General features: G+C 40.1%; 2 protein-coding genes across 5 annotated transcripts; both read right to left on the minus strand.

Annotated features, from left to right (window-relative positions):
* Window positions 1-117: 117 nt before the first annotated feature.
* leng1 (leukocyte receptor cluster (LRC) member 1) lies at window positions 118-6,470 on the minus strand. Of its 3 annotated transcripts, none has more exons than XM_080897501.1 (5): window positions 6,306-6,470; window positions 5,916-6,088; window positions 3,689-3,877; window positions 1,310-1,599; window positions 118-1,174 (listed from the first exon to the last, which is right to left on the minus strand). In XM_080897501.1, exons 2-5 carry the CDS (start codon window positions 6,045-6,047, stop codon window positions 955-957), a joined length of 831 nt encoding a protein of 276 aa, XP_080753627.1. In that variant the 5' UTR covers window positions 6,048-6,088; window positions 6,306-6,470; the 3' UTR covers window positions 118-954. The 3 variants fall into 3 exon arrangements, with proteins under 3 accessions (XP_080753627.1, XP_080753626.1, XP_080753628.1); XM_080897500.1 differs by having other exon boundaries at window positions 5,916-6,143; XM_080897502.1 differs by having other exon boundaries at window positions 6,410-6,463.
* Window positions 6,471-6,530: 60 nt separating this feature from the next.
* Window positions 6,531-17,136, minus strand: tmc4 (transmembrane channel-like 4). Of its 2 annotated transcripts, none has more exons than XM_080896367.1 (16): window positions 17,051-17,136; window positions 16,742-16,928; window positions 13,201-13,343; window positions 12,897-13,097; window positions 12,286-12,359; window positions 11,619-11,764; window positions 11,256-11,406; window positions 10,955-11,113; window positions 10,719-10,876; window positions 9,726-9,852; window positions 9,128-9,225; window positions 8,852-9,035; window positions 8,630-8,760; window positions 8,309-8,464; window positions 8,124-8,202; window positions 6,531-6,915 (listed from the first exon to the last, which is right to left on the minus strand). In XM_080896367.1, exons 1-16 carry the CDS (start codon window positions 17,055-17,057, stop codon window positions 6,823-6,825), a joined length of 2,094 nt encoding a protein of 697 aa, XP_080752493.1. In that variant the 5' UTR covers window positions 17,058-17,136; the 3' UTR covers window positions 6,531-6,822. The 2 variants fall into 2 exon arrangements, with proteins under 2 accessions (XP_080752493.1, XP_080752492.1); XM_080896366.1 differs by having other exon boundaries at window positions 17,006-17,126.
* Window positions 17,137-17,357: the final 221 nt, after the last annotated feature.

The following is a 17,357-nucleotide window of genomic DNA, read 5'->3' on the forward strand; positions in this document are numbered from 1 at the left end:
TTCTACCTGTGCTTTTTCTTTTTCTGTGAGTGATGCATGATATACATTAAACACATACACAAAATAGAGAAACGGTCAGTTCGCCTCAAAGATGAGTAGAGAGAGAGCTTTTTCCTGGAAATAATAATACTTTTATTGTTGCCATTGACATTTACAGTGTTTCTTTAAACCAGCAGTGTCACAGAATACTGAAAATATTAATTATGATTTTTGTTTATATTTGATAATCATACATTATAAGGGATTTGGATCGGTGAAGAGAAGAGTTGTCGAAGATACGAGCCGTGGAGATAATCTTCCTCTGAAGCGCTTCTTTAGAGTCAGGGTGAGGAGCTCTGTCATTCTGGAAGTACTCTGAGCACAGCCGCTACTCCTCCACATCTAAAGGAGCCTGCTGAGGTGGATCGGTCATCTGAATATGATGCCTCCTAGGTTAAATGTTTTGGACATGTCCTACCAAGAGCAAACCTTGGGTTTGACCCAGAGTATGCTGGAGAAATTAAATCATTATATCCCTCTTTCTCTGGTTTGGGAATGTCTCAGTCTCTCCCTCAGAAGACCTGCAGGAGGTGGATGCATGCATGTATGGAAATGGCCTAAAACTAGTAACTCAAACCATCGCAGAAGACGATTTAATGTAAATGTTTTTAGATTAACAGACTCTTTAGATTGTTACTGTATATGTCCTGCTAACAGCTGTTCACACAGCGCTGTCTTTGCTGGCGTGCTGAGCATCAAGCCCCCTGTGATGGGCCATCTGCCCTGCTGATGTGTTCATGGGTAAAACTCTGCAGATAAATTTGACCTCTGCCCCTCATGCGAGTAACAAATAATAAATAAAAATAAACGATCACAACGCTGAAGGCTCAGACTTTCTGTTTGTATCATAGTGAGTTCACAGTGACGCCGTCCTGTGAACGTCTTTATTTGGAGTCTGTAAACAGCAAAGAGAGCTCAGGATTTTAAAATCTCATCTCTCCAGCTCTCCCGGTCCCGCCTTTGTCGCTTTCGGGCTAGTTCTGGGAAGTATGCGCTGTTGTAAGGCCTCTCCCTCTCGCTCACTTCCCTCCCAGGCTCCTTTCCTTTGCCGCTCCTCTGCTCCAGAAGTGCCTGGGCTCTCCTCCTTTCCTCAGCCTCCCTCTGTAAACGCTCAGCACGTAACCTTTCTATCGAGCTGGAAGAGACCAGACAGACATTTTGTTACCAACCTGCTTTGATATTCACCACAAGATCGCTTTAATTTGACTTGAGCCCCAGTAAAATACTAAGGGGGATAAAACTTCCAGACAATCAATACTGGTATTCTTACCTCTCGCCGCTGCTCCTCTTTTCCCCTTTGTCTCTTTTTTCCTTTTTCTTGCTCTTGTGCTCCTTTCTGTCTTTCTCTCCGAGAGCTTTCTTCATATCTTTCAAAGGATCCAAACTATCCTTCAGTCTACGATCCTTCTTCTCTCTCTCCTCTTCACTTATCCCTTTTCTCTTTTCTTTTTCTTTGCTCTCCTCTTTGTCTTTGCTGCTTTTCAGATACCACGGCGTGACCTCAGACCCCAGCTGGGGTCCCAATGACACCAGTAAGCCAATGGCTCTTTCCTGCTTCTCCTAGAAACCCCCCCCACAAAAACAACAACAGAAAACAAATATTTTGTGTTATTTTTTTCATTACTGTAGCACACTTTTTGTTTATACATGTGTTTGTTTTGTTTATACAATGCCCAACAGATAGGAGAATGTAAATATCTGAGTAGCCAGACGGGACATTAACCTGTCTTTAACCTTCCACGAGCTCCATAGTACTTGTTCCTAAGTGCAAATAGCAGAGCTAACTGTCTGAGGCATCATGTGTGCCGCATGCTGTGTGCTATTTGAGCAGCTCCCTCACATAAAACCAGCAGTGGGAAGATGTCAAAAGCAAACTATTTCTTGTTGTGTGATAAAGGAAAACAGTGGGAAAAAATGCGACCTGATACTCTCGACCGTATTCCAAGCTAAAGTCGAAAAGGTCTAGAAGAGCAGATGAACTGCTTTTTGATTGGTCTCTATCTTAGCTTCATATTGTTAAAACAGGAAGTTGTTGATGGGGTAGGAAAGTTTGAAAGGTACGAAACTGGTAAAAGTTTTTGTATTTTGTAGGTTTGGCCTGTGGATGTGGGAAAAATAGTTTCTGGTGCTACATATAAAAAAAACAATAACAAGTTTCACTTACATGTATGAAATTCTGTAGCCTGACTTAAACCTGCAATATTTAGAAAAAAAGCCTCTTGGAGACATGCTCTAAACCCAACAGGAAGTCCAGTGTTTTAAATGTAAAATGCTTTTTTTCAGGCAGTACACTTTATCAAACTCCTCTTAGAGAACTTTAATCTAAAGACCTTGGCAATGCCAAACTAAGAAGTTTTTGAGTTTGTGTTGTCTGGTGCGTCCATGTCAGCTCAGCAAATTTTGATTAGTTGCCACAAAAAGCTCTTATAACTCAAATGTACACTGTCCACTCTGTCCTGAGCTTGACGTCCTGGAAGCGAGTCTGGAGACATCTACACAAAGTCAGCGCGACAGCTAGTGGCAACAGGAAATCAGCATTAGGTGATAAATCGTGGCTGACAATATCCCTTTTGAAATCCAAACACTCAATACAGCAACGTGACATACAATTAGTAGGTGTTCTTGAAAGAAAGAAAGTGCTTATACAAAGTGTTTGGAAGTAGTGCATATACACATATGTATATACATGAAAGGTTACCAAGGAAACCAGAAATGTTTTTGAGAGCGTTTTCAAAATGCTGCGTTTTCCATCAGCAAAAACGCTGTCTCAGTGTGGACAGGAGGCCGAAACAGAGAGAAAACAATGCGTTTTCAAACGACAACGCATTAGTGTGGACGTAGCCTGAGTGTAGCGTATCTCATTATGCACCAAGGTGTTTCCCACCACACCACTTCAAAAATTCAACTTCCTGTTGAGTTCTGAATTTACTGAAGCAAAAAATTTTAATTAACTAAAACACAACAACTGTTATGGATATTCTCTGCTATTAAAACAGGACACACAATAAACTAATATACTTCAGCAAATCATTAAATAAATGTAAATGGTACTAAAGTGCCTCTGCTTTGCCATCAGCAGCATTTTGGCATTTTCTGACCTGTGATTGGAAAGCCTTGATCACATCCACGGGCTTTAACTTGTATTTATATTGTCTGTCTGAATTAATTTCCCACCCGTCTCATGCTGCATCTATTTACGCTGCATGCATACATACTGGCACTGGGCTGCAGAATAGAATAGCAGGTATGATGACAACAAGACAAAAATTTGATTGCATTGCTTTTTAAAGTGTGGTGATAACAAACCACTCAAATGACATCTGAGAAAACTACACCCACTAATGATGAGATTAGATAAGAATCATCTTTTCTCTGGCAACATTTCAAAAACATACAAAGCATTTAGCATTTTTGTGACTGAGCTGAAAAGCAAGATTTTGCAGATCCACTCCTAACTACTAAAGGTTTTTAATGGAAAAAATGAAAATGTAAATGGTATTCAGCACTGGACCTGCAACCACAGACCATGCAGGACACTGAACCCAGATGTGGTACCAAACTTGCAAAAGCTTTGCTATCATTCAGCTGCTACGTCAGAGCAAAAGAAAAGCATGAAAGAGAAGACTGACAGAAGCAGCAGCACGGACACCTTTTCTTCTTTCTTTTCCCTGAGATACTCCTCATTCCCCTTCTTCTCCGAGGACTCCTCCAGGGGGAAAAGATTGAGATGCTCCAGAGCTCCACTTCCTCCACCCTGTTCCTCATCACCATCATCTCTGCTTCCTCCTGTTGGCTGAAGAGCAGCTCGGGCTTTCCTTCTCAGATACTCTGTACGTGCCTGTAAACAATGAACAACAATTAAAGGACATTCATGGGCACGGCAAAGCTTATTTAACCTTCATAATAAAAAACTAAACTCAAATCATAAATACTTAAGTTTTCTACTGGTGCCAATTTAGAGACGTACAGTACATTTACAGCAATCTGAATAGTAACACACAGGAAATGTTAGCATTGATTTCCAGGTGTTGTTGTTTTTTTTAAATATTAACAAAAGACAGCATACAACAGTAAATGTGTTGTTTTTTACAATTGTAGAGGATAGGCGTGCACTAGTGAGAGATCTATTAGGGATGCAGTGATTGCAAAACTCTGGACCAATACTGATGTTTAAAATAACAACTTGTTTGTTTTTTAATTAGTATATTACATATTTTTACCATTAACTATCCACCCTTTTTTGGCAGGGGAAATAAAGAAAAGATCACTACACCGTTTGAACATTTAGTCAGCACAAAAGTTAGCTGACACATCAGAGAAACAATGCTAATCAGCAGTCAACAAGGACAGTATCTGATGCTTACACTCTACCTATTATAATGCATACGTGGTTGCTAATATTTAGTCTGCTTTCACTCTGTTGTTTCATAAAAACAGGGTGTTTCCTGTCTCAGTGTGGGCCTTTTAAGGGGTTCTGGACATCTGGGTTACTTAACGTATCAAAGGTCTATATGTTTTCCAATACATTTTGTCTATTTGATCAACAAAAATTTATTTTAAGCTTTAATAAGTTAAATAAAATGGTTAAAAATATTTTTAGTGACAGTGGATGGCAAAAAAAACCCCTCACTGATGGGCTCAAAGCTTCTTTAAATACAGTAAAACCCTAATAATCTCTGCAATGCAACACATAAGTGTAGCAGAGAACAATCTGTTCTCGCATGATAACATTTTATTCCGGCTCTGCACGGCCCACTACATTTTACCCCCTGTGATACTGAGCTACTTCAATGTCATCTCACGTTTCCTGTCCTTTACTTTAATGTACAGTACTGACATTATTGTTTTTGGGTAACTTTTCTGTAATACATTTGATTTCAAAATAATTCTGCCTTTTTAATATATTTATTTTTTAGATTTCCATCCCATTATAAAAAGCTTTAATATTCTACATATTTATTTATTGTGCAAAATGTAGATTAAAAAGAGAATGCCTTAATTTGCATTTTGCAATTTTTATTCACAACTGTTATTGTTGTTTATAACCAATGTTTTAAATGATTTTGTTGGCAGCAACAGATCTCAAAAAGTTGGGACAGTGGTAACAAAAGGCTGGAAAAGTAAGCTTAACTAAAAGGAAACAGCTAGAGGAATATTTTGCAACTAAGTTAACTGCCAACCGCTCAGTAACATGACTGGATATGCAAAAACTGTGTCTACAAGTTGTGTACCAATTTCAGCATAAAGCTCCTAAATGTAAAGTTACAAAGACTTTGAATATCAATACTAGATGCCTGTGATTTTTGGCAACACAGGCAACAGTGCAGTAAATAGTAAATAGGCAGGATTCTGTCATGGAGTCACTGCATGGGTTCAGGAACACTTTCAGAAATTACTGTTACACTTCAAAGTAGCCATATGTGAACATGATACAAAAACGCTGCCTTCTCTGGGCCAAAGCCTATTCAAAATGGACTGAGGCACAGTAGAAACTGTTTCTCAAGGTACAACGTGTGCATTAGTGCCTATGGAACTGGCAGCTTGCAAATCTGGAAAGGTACCATCAGTGCTTCAAGGTATATTTAGGTTTACTTAATTTAAAAATCCTCACTGTTTTCAGCAACACTTTACACAGTATTCTAACTTTTTTGTAACTAGGGTTGGACTAAGAGCATCTCAGGTAGGCCCTACTGAAAAAGGACATTTACTGTATACTTTTATTATAAATGAGTACTTTTTTTTATGTTGTTCAAGTTAGTAACCTTGCTTCTGATCATATCCGGTTTGAATTTGAGGTATCCTGCTCAAACTACATGGGAAACAGAGCAAAAAGTATGTACAGTAACAGCACGCCACGGTCATCCACCCGGAGTCACCTCTTGCTCCGCGCGTTCCACGCGACGCTTGGCCTCGCGCTCCTCCTCTGCTGCCTGGGCCTCGTCCCTCCGCACTCGAGCGACGTTGTCTTTGTTGCGGACATGCCAGCTCTTCTTCGGAAGGATGTTCATTGTTCCCTTGGCGACTGTTACTACTATAGGTTAGCAGTCGGCTAGCAGCGGCAAAAGTGGAAGGAAAACGTGAATAAGTTCCCCCAAATAAAGCCGCTAGTTGTGGAAGGAAATGCGTCAATGCCCCAAAGCGGAAAATAGAATAAAAATATATAAATATACAAAAACAAACTTTATATTTGCAGCTTTGACCTCCCAAGAGGCAGAGCTAACGAGATAATGTTAGCCGATGTTTGCTACTTTCCACATCTACTTTACCTTAAGGACTCAGCACCACGCATAGATATCACATTTCCGCCAATTTAGCAATTTTTTTTTAAACATTTTACTCTCTAAAACAGGGCCCAGGCACTGTCACCAACTTGTTGAGTGAAGAATTGTTCTTGTTGGACAGGTAGCAGGACCTCACAGGAACAGGCAGACCCAAACAGGAAGTAAACAGTAGCTCCATGTTGAAGCAATAACACAATGGCGACAGCAGAGGGGGCTGTTATGTTTCTCATTTTATTTTATTATGTAAAGAAAAGAATATCTGCTTTGAAGGACAGACAGAAAAGGCACTAATCTATTTACATAGTGGAAATGTTATACTCTAATAACGATAAAGATTTAATTCTCCTTCTTTATGTATTCCTTTAAAAAAATCACAACTTTTAATACAGTTATCTTCGTGCAGACGTGTGTGGTAAAACCTAGCCTGCATTAAATTATAAACATAAAAACAAGTCTTATTATGTTGTTTTCAAGACGGTAGATCCTTGCCCATATGTCGTGTTCAATCTTGTACTCCTGCATGATGTGTCGGTATATGAGCTTGCCGACTCAGGCTCTCAATCTGCTTGATCAGGAACTGTTTGTCACGGCTCTCCTGTAAACCAAAAACTCATAAGTCCATGTGAGAATCAGGAAACCATTTAACTTACTGTTTCAAAGTGAAGCCTAATGACGTATATAAAAGATCACCATTTAATTTCGGGACTGTAGGGTCATTATAAACTGTAAGGTAATTAACGCAGATAGATTTGTATATTTGGACTGGACTGTGTGTAGTTGTTGTAAAGTGCCTGTGAATGCATCCTCTTTGAATTCCAAGATTTTACCTATCAACACATGATATTAATCCTCGGCAGGTTTTAAAATGAAGTTAATGTAAATACACACAAGCAGAAAGTTATTATATATTAGACTGTTTCATTTTGTAACAAATACTGAAACATGATGCAGAAGCAGTTGTAGAAAACTGACAGTACAGTTTAAAAAGACTGGCTCGTTTGGAAAGGTTGCCAGGAGAAAGCCTATTTACTGTAAATCATGGCAACACAGCTTAAGTCTAAACAAACCTTAAGACTTCTGAAACAATGTCCTTTGTTCAGTTTAGACCAAAGTGGCGATCCTTGACCATAATGTGTAGCATCATGTTTGGTGAAAACCAGGCACAGCATATCAGCACAAACATTTCAAACCAACTGTCCAGCACGGTGCTGGAGGGGTAATGATTTGTGCTTGTTATTTGCACCCACTGGACCTGAGCACTTTGCAGTGATTGAGTCAACCTTAAACTCCTCTGTATACCAAAGTATTCTAGAGTCAACTATGAGACCATCTGTCTGACAGCTAAAGCTTGGCTGAATTTGGGTCATGCAGCAGGACAGTGATCCCAAGAACAGCAGCAAATCTATAACTGAATGGTTGACAAAGAAAAGAGTCAAGGTGCTGCAATTGTCCAGTCAAATTCCTAACCTTAAACATATTGAAAAGCTGTGGTGGGCCAAAATTCCTTCATAACAATGTGAGAGACCAATAAAGTCATACAGTTCTAACAGCTACTGAATCAGGAAGTGTACCTAGTTGTACCTAGTTTGTCACACAGCGCTTCTGCATTTTGGCATAATTTTTGTTAAGTAATCACATGGTGTAATACATCATGTTAGAGTCTGATAAGGACCAGATGATTTTTTTTGTTACTATGTCCTGAACAATTGAAAGAGGGTGTATTTACTTTCCTTCTTTGGCTTTTTCCTTAAGTACATGACTTTATCTAATAATAATAATAGTAATAATAATAAAGCAGTTTACCAGTTTAAGCTGAGCTTTTAGCAGTGCAATGCTTCTCCCATAGACAGTTGCTAAAGCTACGACATAGCACATCACCACACTGCCAGGGAGAAGAGAGACATAATATTACTCCATGAAATGCACAGTAAGGACTATTTAATATGCAGGTCATCATTACACAAATAGCATACTGAGAGTTCACGCACATTGCTAATGCAAAAAGAGGGATGGAGAACGCCTGGGAGCCGACGAAGAAGAGAAACTCCTGTGTGACGTTAGAGAGATTGTTGAATGAGTCTGGAACAGTTGACCACATGGTACTGGATGAGTGGAAAGGACCACAACCGTAAGAGGGACGGATCCTGTTTGAGGAAGAGGGACACACTTGTCCTCAGCAATGTTAAATAACATGAAAAATGTTTTCATGCAAAGTTTATAGCAAGTATAGCAAGACAGCAAGTTTTCTTACAGTGATGCAGAAAAAGCAGTTGTGTTGCAACTGTTACAGGTAAGTATGAAACACTCACTCAGAAAGACTGTAAATCAAGACAACTGTTGCCAAACCCCATCCAAACAGGAGCACCACCAGAAAAAAGAAGGTGGAGGTGGTAGAACGAAATGTCCTCAGCGCTGGCCGACAGTTTTGGAAGAGTGTTATCTGCGGGGGGAAAGTGGCAATTTAATAGTGGATTAGGGACACAATCACCAAGCAATGTGACGTGTTGGCGGTGTTAAAGCTAGAGCCTCACCTTCTTGCAGTAAAACAGGATGACAAACTTTAAGGTGTTGATGGCGGGCAGCAGAGGGCAAAAAAGAGCTCCCACCCAGACCACAGTCTGACCATAAACCAGGCCAAGCACATTGGAGGGAACCACAAACTCCTGCCGCCCCACCCACTGAACAGGCTTACAGGAACAGTTATCCACCACAAGCCTACCACATACACAAAAAAACACTACATAGCTGAACACAAGACTGATTGACCAGTATTCAAATATACAGCATCTTTATGCTATAAAAAGTACCTGCGTGGAAATTCAACCAGCAGAAAAACAGCAACGGTGATGAGGAGGTCAAACATTGTGAGCTTGTACATTTCCTGCCCCACACGTGTTTCCCAGCACTACCAATAAGAAAAGATAAGATTGTCTTTCAGTGTGGACATGCTGAATATATTCAAAGCTGATGTTACTGTTGTGTTAACCTCTTTGTCTGCACACACAGGCTGTTATAGCAGCTGTTAAAGAGCGCGTTTTGTATTTTACTCAAGCCTCCGTCAGCGGAACGAGGCAGTCGCAGAGCTGCTACTGTTCTCCCCAAGAGATCAAAAAATATTTACTGAAAAACCTGACATGCTTTACCATTATTGTTTATGACTTTTTAAAATACAAACGGAGTGTAAATGAGTTTCCAGTTCAATTATTCTGTCAGTTTTTCTTTTGCACGTCGAAGCCTTCAAGGGATCCTGTTTAATTTACCCAGCAAAGTCTTGATCCAGCAACAAACTGAAAGCACTGCTTTTTCTCATGACAGACAACTTAAACACAAACAACAGAAGGTCTGTCATATAGGACCCCCTCCGCGCTGTTACACTCTGAAAATGAAGATCAGTAATATAATTACTTGGAATTCTTTGTAGTTGTACCCGCACAGTGTACAGTTTCCTTTGAGCTCGTTAGGGTAGCAGGTGATCTGACTCCACAGGGTGTAGAGGAGGACGCCCAGACTCACCAGACGCAGAAACACTGCCCTGGGTGTGGAAGAGAAATGGGTCATTTTCATTCATCTAATTTTAATTTCACACTAATCTTACTTGATAACTCAACACAGATAAGGATACACTACCATATTTACAAGTTTGTTACATAAAACTAATGACCAGGTTTAAAGCAGGGAAGGTTTTAAGCTGTTTTTTGTGTTTATTTTACCTTGAGGGCCCCATGAACAACGTTTTAGCTGATGTAAGTTGTGTGGGAGCCAGGGTGAGCTAGTATTTTTTTTAAAACTGAAGGACGTGCCACACGAAGTAACCTGAGCTGAAATTGAATTGTAGAACAGGTAAGGTGGTGATTGCAGCATAATTTCCTTCGTATTGCACACTATATTGGAGAATCATGGCAAAAGCATTATAGCAGCTTGTGTATAGCCATAGTGGCCAGATAATAAAACATGTGGGTTAGATCATATTTATCATCAGGCATTTAACATTTTGCTGTTTGTTTGATCCATGGCTTGTGACTAGACCCATTATTGTCTGCTCTGTTAGAGCCAGTCGTTAAGGATGAACCTGGCAAGCTAGGCAGTCTTGATAATTATGGGCCTAGTTATAGTACTATGATTAAAGTGAGTAAAATATTTATTGTGTTTAATATTCTGGTCAATTTTTAAAATAGGTGCAGCAGCATCATTATTATCAATAGTTGTTATAGTGTTATAATTCTGCATTTACTCTCTTATTTACAATAAAAATTTCCACATTTGCTGGAGTTTGTCATATCTCATTGTGTATTTGTGATAAGAAGATATGGGCTTGGAGCGACTGATCAGATTTTTTTTTTCAAGCATTACAAACACAAACAAATTAAATGCATGTGACATAATCTCTTTCTCACAAACCTTAAGAGAGCCAATATGATAGTAGTGCTGGGGGAGTATTGCTCTACTAAGGCGATCTTGTCACACAGCAGAGGCACCACAAAGTTTCCAGCAGTGATGACCATGGACGGGAGATACTGAATAATAAAGCCAAGGATCCCTTGCTCATCAGCCCTATTCTGTTTAGCAGAAATGGGAGATGGTCACCCAGAGCTTCAAGAAGATCATGTTGGCATCATTATTTTTACATCGTTTACCTGGCTGAACTGTGTGGTCACATAGATGCCGTAGAAAGCTCCTCCAATGAACCCAAGTGAAAGAAAAGTCATTAAAACACGCAGAGAGTATAAAATCACTTTTTTTGATGTTGACAGATCAGCCTTGTGTCTCTTTCGACTCTCCTCCTCCAGATCCACCTGGCCGAGGGAGAGAAGAGAAATGAGGGGTCACCTGAAGGCACATCGTGTATACGAAACTGTGGAGCAAAGCTGCCACGTGTGGGTCACGTTTCTCTTTTCCAGCACTTCATCCTGTTAAGTAGGATAGATCCCTTCTGACCTGTAGCTGGTAGAGGATGTTTTTCTGCTTCAGTTTGGTAGCTCTGTCTCCCAGGCAACTATAGTCCCATCCGGTGAACACGATCATGCTGTAACTGCTCACTCCAGTGCTGCTTCCCGTTGCCACAGCAACTCGAGCTGCAGTCCCCATCCTGTGTGTGAACAGCCAGTGAAAAGGATACAGACAGAAGTCAGGCTGACTGAACTCAGGACTCTAAGCTAAACATGCAAACACACAGCCTTTATTTACATAATGCATCCGTTTAACACGAACTATAGTGTCTCCAGACCCCAGGAATTCAGTAAAACAAACCCAATTTTGCTGTCTAAGCAAGAACCTGGCCGTTACAGTCGTGGGACTGACCGTGTTATCATGCAGATGAGACAAAAGGCAAAGTAGAAGACAGCAGTGAGGATGTAGGCAAGAGGGATGTTGTAGAAGAAGTCCCTGTTCGGCATCTCTGTGATGTTGTAGTAGCCATAAAACAGGTATGAATACTCCATAAAACCCTGTAAAGGAGAGAAGAATATCCAGCTCAAGATGCAATTACATTTTGCCGGCTGAGAATAAAAGCAGGAGAATTGTGCAATTTCTTCACTACAATATATCACTAGATTTATTATTTAGGCCTATATTGTAGGCTTCAGCTCCAACGTGAAGCCTAAAAGCATAAATGAACCAGTGTCATTCACATAAAACACTTTGACAAGGTGCAGCAGAAAAGCACAGGTGTAAAGCCTGAAATGAGTCACAGCTCATTCAAACTAGCTGCTTTAGTTTCAGTGTTGTGGTTCTGCGTGTGCTGCCTTACTTTCATACTCATGCCAACATAGTGTCAGTAACACCCGTGACTTTCTATTTTCAAACCACCACACACAAAAAGACATTATTACTCCAGCTGTACCTTATATGTGTTCTCGGTGTCACCTTTTTGCAGAATGAAAGTGGAATGACAATTCTATGAAAGTCTAAAGTGCCTCAAACTAAAGTGCAGGTCTATATACATTCTGCAAGTCTCTCAACGTCTCACCGTTCCCGAAAGGAAGTCGAGCAGGTACTGATAGATCTCCGTTGTGCTCTTAACTTCATACACCTTGCATTTAGCTGGATTTGAAAAAATAAAACACAGTAAACAAAAGGCTTCCTCTGAACATAAAGGTCATGCTGTTGCCTCAAGAATTTATGATATTTGTAAATAAATTAAATACACAGAAAGAGACCGGGAGATTCAATGCAGCTGCAGTGGAAACTATTTAACGTCTAAATAAGATCTGTTTCTTATGTGGCTTTAAAATAATCAAAGGATTTGGAAAAGTCATACATCATCCTGTAAAGCTATTTCAGGTCTGGAGATGATAAATGATATTAGGGATAAACTCATTTTTGTATATATTTGAATGTCACAGATGTGGAATTTTGTATAAATATTCTGCTCATCCACAGGTGAGCAGCCCACATTTTATTTCTGAAGGGAAAACAGAAGGGGTACCACTCTCTCTACTCTTACTCCTACAAATGCAGGGCTGTTGCCTGGAAACTGTTGCAGCAAAGTGCAAGAAGGCTTCCTGTTGTAATTACGAAGAAATGTGATAAAAGATGAGTAACAAGGAAAAAAGGAGGAAATGAAGAAACAGGACGCACCGGTGCAATTTGTTTCACTCAAGTTATTGCTAACAGTGAGGATATCTGTGCTGTTGGTGGTTGGTTGGTGGTGGTTGGTGGATCTGAAGACAACACTGGGAATGAGGACAAACCCAGCAATCAGAAAGAAGGACACAAAATTCAGAACCACCAAGAAGCGAAGGAACACGAAGTAAGACTGGACACCACCTCCAAAGTTCCCTGTGAGGGCAAAGAAACATGGTTTGTTTCAAATGTAAACTTAACGCGTGGGACTGAGCTGCTTCCTTTATTGTCCTTTTATATTAATTTACTGCATGTGTACCTCCAATCATTTGCACTGACTTCCTCCACAATGAGAAAAAGTAAAGAAATTCTTTGCATTTGTTTCTGAGTTTACGCAGCATCTGTCTCCCTCTCCAGGACACATCTCTGGAAAATGCGGGCGACCGCATTTGCTGCACTTCCCTGTGAAGGACAAATAATAAAGAAATTATATTACAACAACTCAAAATTCCCTCACAATTACCAAGTAATTTAAAATAAACTATATATAGGAGAATTATTAAATAAACATGAATTAGATAGCACTTACACAGTATATACATACATTAACAAGCAGTTTTTGTCATTCTGCCTCTGCACATCACCACAGAGGATTTTAAATCAATCAAGATGTGACTGAAGTGCAGGCTTTCAGCTTTAGGGGCTGTATCAAAAATGTTTTCATTGACAGTTTGTGAATTTAAAGCCATTTTGATAAATAGAGACGTATTTTCAGAGACGTATTGCATAATCATAATTTTAAATGTAAGTATCGCTTTTTAATTCTCCTTTAAATCCTTTACAGTCAACGACTGCGTGAAGTGTATTTGGACATCACCAAATGCTGTGTTTCTTCCCTTGAGGAGTCACATCAGGATCCCCTTCAATTTGCTTACCAGCCCCGTCTCGGAACTGATGACGCCATCATCTCTCTGCTCAATCATGTCTACACCCACCTGGACCAGCCGGCGAGCACTGTGAGGGTCATGTTTTTTGACTTTTCCAGTGCTTTCAACACCATCAAGCCGACCCTCCTGGGTGATAAGCTAACAGTGATGCAGGTGGATGCTTCTCTGGTGTCCTGGATTGTTGATTACCTAACAGGAAGACCACAAGGTAATCAGCAATACAGGGGCACCTCTTCCTCTTCACCCTCTACACCACAGACTTCAGCCACTGCACAGAGACCTGCCATCTTCAGAAGTTTTCTGATGACTCTGTGGTGGTTGGATGCATCGGCAGGGATGATAAGACAGAGTACCGGGCTGTGGTTAACTGATTTGTCACGTGGTATGAGCAGAATCATCTGAGGCTCAACCTGGCAAAGACCGAAGACTATAAATACCTCGGAGTATACATTGACAATAAACTGAACTGGGCTAAAAACACCACAGCACTTTACAGGAAAGGCCAGAGCCGACTCTATTTTCTGAGGCGGCTGAGGTCCTTCAACATCTGTCGGACAATGCTCCGAATTTTCTATGAGTCTGTTGTGGCCAGTGCAATCCTCTACGCGGTTGCATGCTGGGGCAGTAGGTTGAGGGTTGCTGATGCTATATAATAATAAAGTGATCCGCAAGGCCAGTAATGTTGTGGGGATGGAGCTGGGCTCTCTTAGGGTGGTGATGGAGAGGCGAATGTTGTCCAGGATAAAGACAATGTTGGATAACTCCTCCCACCCACTCCATGCTAGCTAGCCACAGGAGCACGTTCAGCGAAAGACTGAGATTACCAAAAAGCACCACTGAACGACACATGAAATCATTCCTGCCTGTTGCCATCTCCCTGTACAACTCATCCACCTGATACACTGTGTACTGCAATAGCTACACCCTTTTTGCTCTTCTGCTCTTCTTTCTTATTCAGATATTTATTAGTAAGTGACTTATATATATATATGTATATATTGTACATATTGTGCTATTTCTTACTTTTTGTATTGCCTGATTTTGTTATTGTTTGTACTGGAGCGCTGTAACCAACATAATTTCCCCAAGGGATCAATAAAGTATTTTGATTCTGATTGCCAGGCTTTTACTGCAGCCTCCTCCAGCTGCTGCTGGTTTGAGGGGTTTTTCTCAATCCACTTTGTCTTTAGTATCTGAAAAGCTGATCTGTTGGGTTGAGATCAGGTGACTGACTTGCCCATTGAAGGATATCCAATTTCTCTGCCTTGAGAAAACCTTTGGGTACTTTTACAGTTTGCTTTGGAGGATTATCCTTTTGTTCTGTGAAACACAGTCTGATCAGTTTTGCAGTACTTTGTTGAATTTGAGCAGAGAGTACAGTTTTGTACTTCACAGTTGGTCCTGCTACTTTCTATCTGAGGTCCCATCATAAATAAACACCAGTGAACTGGTTCCACTGGCAGCAATACCTGTGCATGCTACATTTCCTCCACCATGTGTGACAGATAATGTGGTTTGTCTCCAAACATGACCTGTTTTTCTCCTTCTCCAAACCTTTTTCTTCCCATCATTCTGATACGTCTCAGTTTCATCTGTCCAAACAGTTTTTTCCCATAGATGGCCACCGCCTTCTTCTTCCTTGTGACCAGTGGTGTGAACCCTGTAGTAAACCCTGTGCATTTACACTCATGAAGAAGTTTCACGATTGTGGACTTTGACAATGATACACCTCCTCAAAAGTTGTTTTTACTAGAGCTGATATTATAAAGGTGTTTTCTTCTTAACCACAATAATAAAAGCTGGCCTATATTTTCTTTCAGGCCTTTTTGGTTTTACTGAGCTGCTCAATGCAATCCTTCTTTTTAGGAATGAACCAGTTTACTGACTTCTAAAGTATATTTCATTTTTCTGAAAGGTTATTTTGAATTTTCAGCCTAATTATTGCCTCCTTCGCCTGTATCAACATCTCTTAGAACATTATATATATTCAATTAAAAGACTACTGAATACAAGGTGAACACTGGAAATCAACTCTAACTATCATTCATCTGCTTAATTTGTAATCAAACAGTGAGTGAACAGGCCTCACCTGGCCATGAAACTGCTCATCAATCAACTGTGCAATTACTGTGACTGTGTATACAAATGGCTGTAATTACTAAACAGTTAGTGCAACTCTTTTGTTAAGTCCACTTGATTAAAGCTGGAAGTCTGCACTTCAATCATGTCTTGATTGTTTGATTTGAAATCACTGTGAGGGTGTAGAAACCTATGAAACCTACACAAACTGTGTCCATGTCCTTAGGTTTCTAGATGTAACTGTAGGCAGACACGTACAGTTTAATATACATGAACAACCAGCTGTCTATAACAACTAGCTAATGAAATTGATTGGGTTTAAATGAAGCTATGCGTTGAATGATTTTTCTTCCAGAAATCTACTTGGAAATTATGTTGTGTGTGTTTTGCAGATCCACATTATCCCAGCTCCATTACAAGACTCATGTTATTTAGATGACTTAAGTTTTTATCATATACTGCTAAAAGTTAAAACCCAAGCACAAGTGAAGTTATAAAGTCCAATATATACTATTGTAACAGAACACAGTGATATAAGTCACAGTGTATGATGAAGGGTGATTATGTTTTTCATTTGTAAGAGGATGAATGTTCTGCTTCATATCGGCCACATACTCATTCTTTAAGACCGCGTTTAAATTTGGGAACATGCTATCATTTACGAGCAATACACTGCTGACTCCCTGACCTTTAAACTCTAGTCATTAATTTACTCGCATTAATTTAGTCCATGACCTCAAATCTGGGCTCTCCATTAACTTTCTCTTTATTTCTCCGTTTTTCCACTGAATTACTGAAACGTCACCACCAAACATTCAGTAGAAAGTTTCATACCTTATAGTTCTTCTCAGGTGCATGGGCAGGGGAATACACCTGATGTCCCGTTTGGGTCCACCATCGCTGTCTTCATCTTCATCCTCGGGGGTTGAGTCCCAGTTGAAGTGAGGATAACTCTGATCAGGAGCTGGAGACGAAACCTGCCGACGCCTGAGTGACTGCTGCTCACCGTCATAACCATTTCCTGTGAGCGAAAGGCATTCAGACATCGTCTAAGAGTTTAAAACAAAACAACAAATACGAGCAGGTAAATCTGATCACCTCCAATGTAATTGTAAATATGAGAGTTTTGTCTCTGTATTTCACCGGCCATCTCTCTGACGAATGTTAACAGTTTTCCTCTACGATCACATCTAATAGCTGACCGACAACAAATCCAGACTCAAACAAATAAGTGAAACACTTCCTTGTGAGGATAATCTGCGTATCCATGACCTGCTTCCTTGTCCCCTTTCACGGACTTTACTCCCTTTGTAAATGACTGCACATGCACTTCCTTATTGGCTTCAACCTAATGAGTTAGCTTTACCCAGCCAGAAGGGAAAAGCACACTGAAAACAAGGATGTCAGATATTTTGTCTTGAAGTGCTAAAATCATAAATGTCTTTGACTT

The sequence above is a fragment of the Rhamphochromis sp. 'chilingali' genome (assembly GCF_963969265.1).
Source record: "Rhamphochromis sp. 'chilingali' genome assembly, chromosome: 11".
Taxonomy (NCBI): domain Eukaryota; kingdom Metazoa; phylum Chordata; class Actinopteri; order Cichliformes; family Cichlidae; genus Rhamphochromis; species Rhamphochromis sp. 'chilingali'.

Bases quoted from the DNA above. Each gene is read 5' to 3' on its own strand.
- tmc4 (XM_080896366.1), bottom strand. From the start codon at position 17,057: ATGGCCGGTGAAATACAGAGACAAAACTCTCATATTTACAATTACATT. The intron at 11,407-11,618 runs GTCAGTCCCACG...GTTCACACACAG, and splicing joins CTCATCTGCATGATAACACG to GATGGGGACTGCAGCTCGAG. The intron at 8,203-8,308 runs GTGCGTGAACTC...TCTCCCTGGCAG, and splicing joins CCTCTTTTTGCATTAGCAAT to TGTGGTGATGTGCTATGTCG.
- leng1 (XM_080897501.1), bottom strand. From the start codon at position 6,047: ATGAACATCCTTCCGAAGAAGAGCTGGCATGTCCGCAACAAAGACAAC. The intron at 3,878-5,915 runs GTGACTCCGGGT...CATTGTTTACAG, and splicing joins TGGAACGCGCGGAGCAAGAG to GCACGTACAGAGTATCTGAG. The intron at 1,600-3,688 runs GTGTCCGTGCTG...GGGGGTTTCTAG, and splicing joins GGGAAAAGAAAGAAGAAAAG to GAGAAGCAGGAAAGAGCCAT.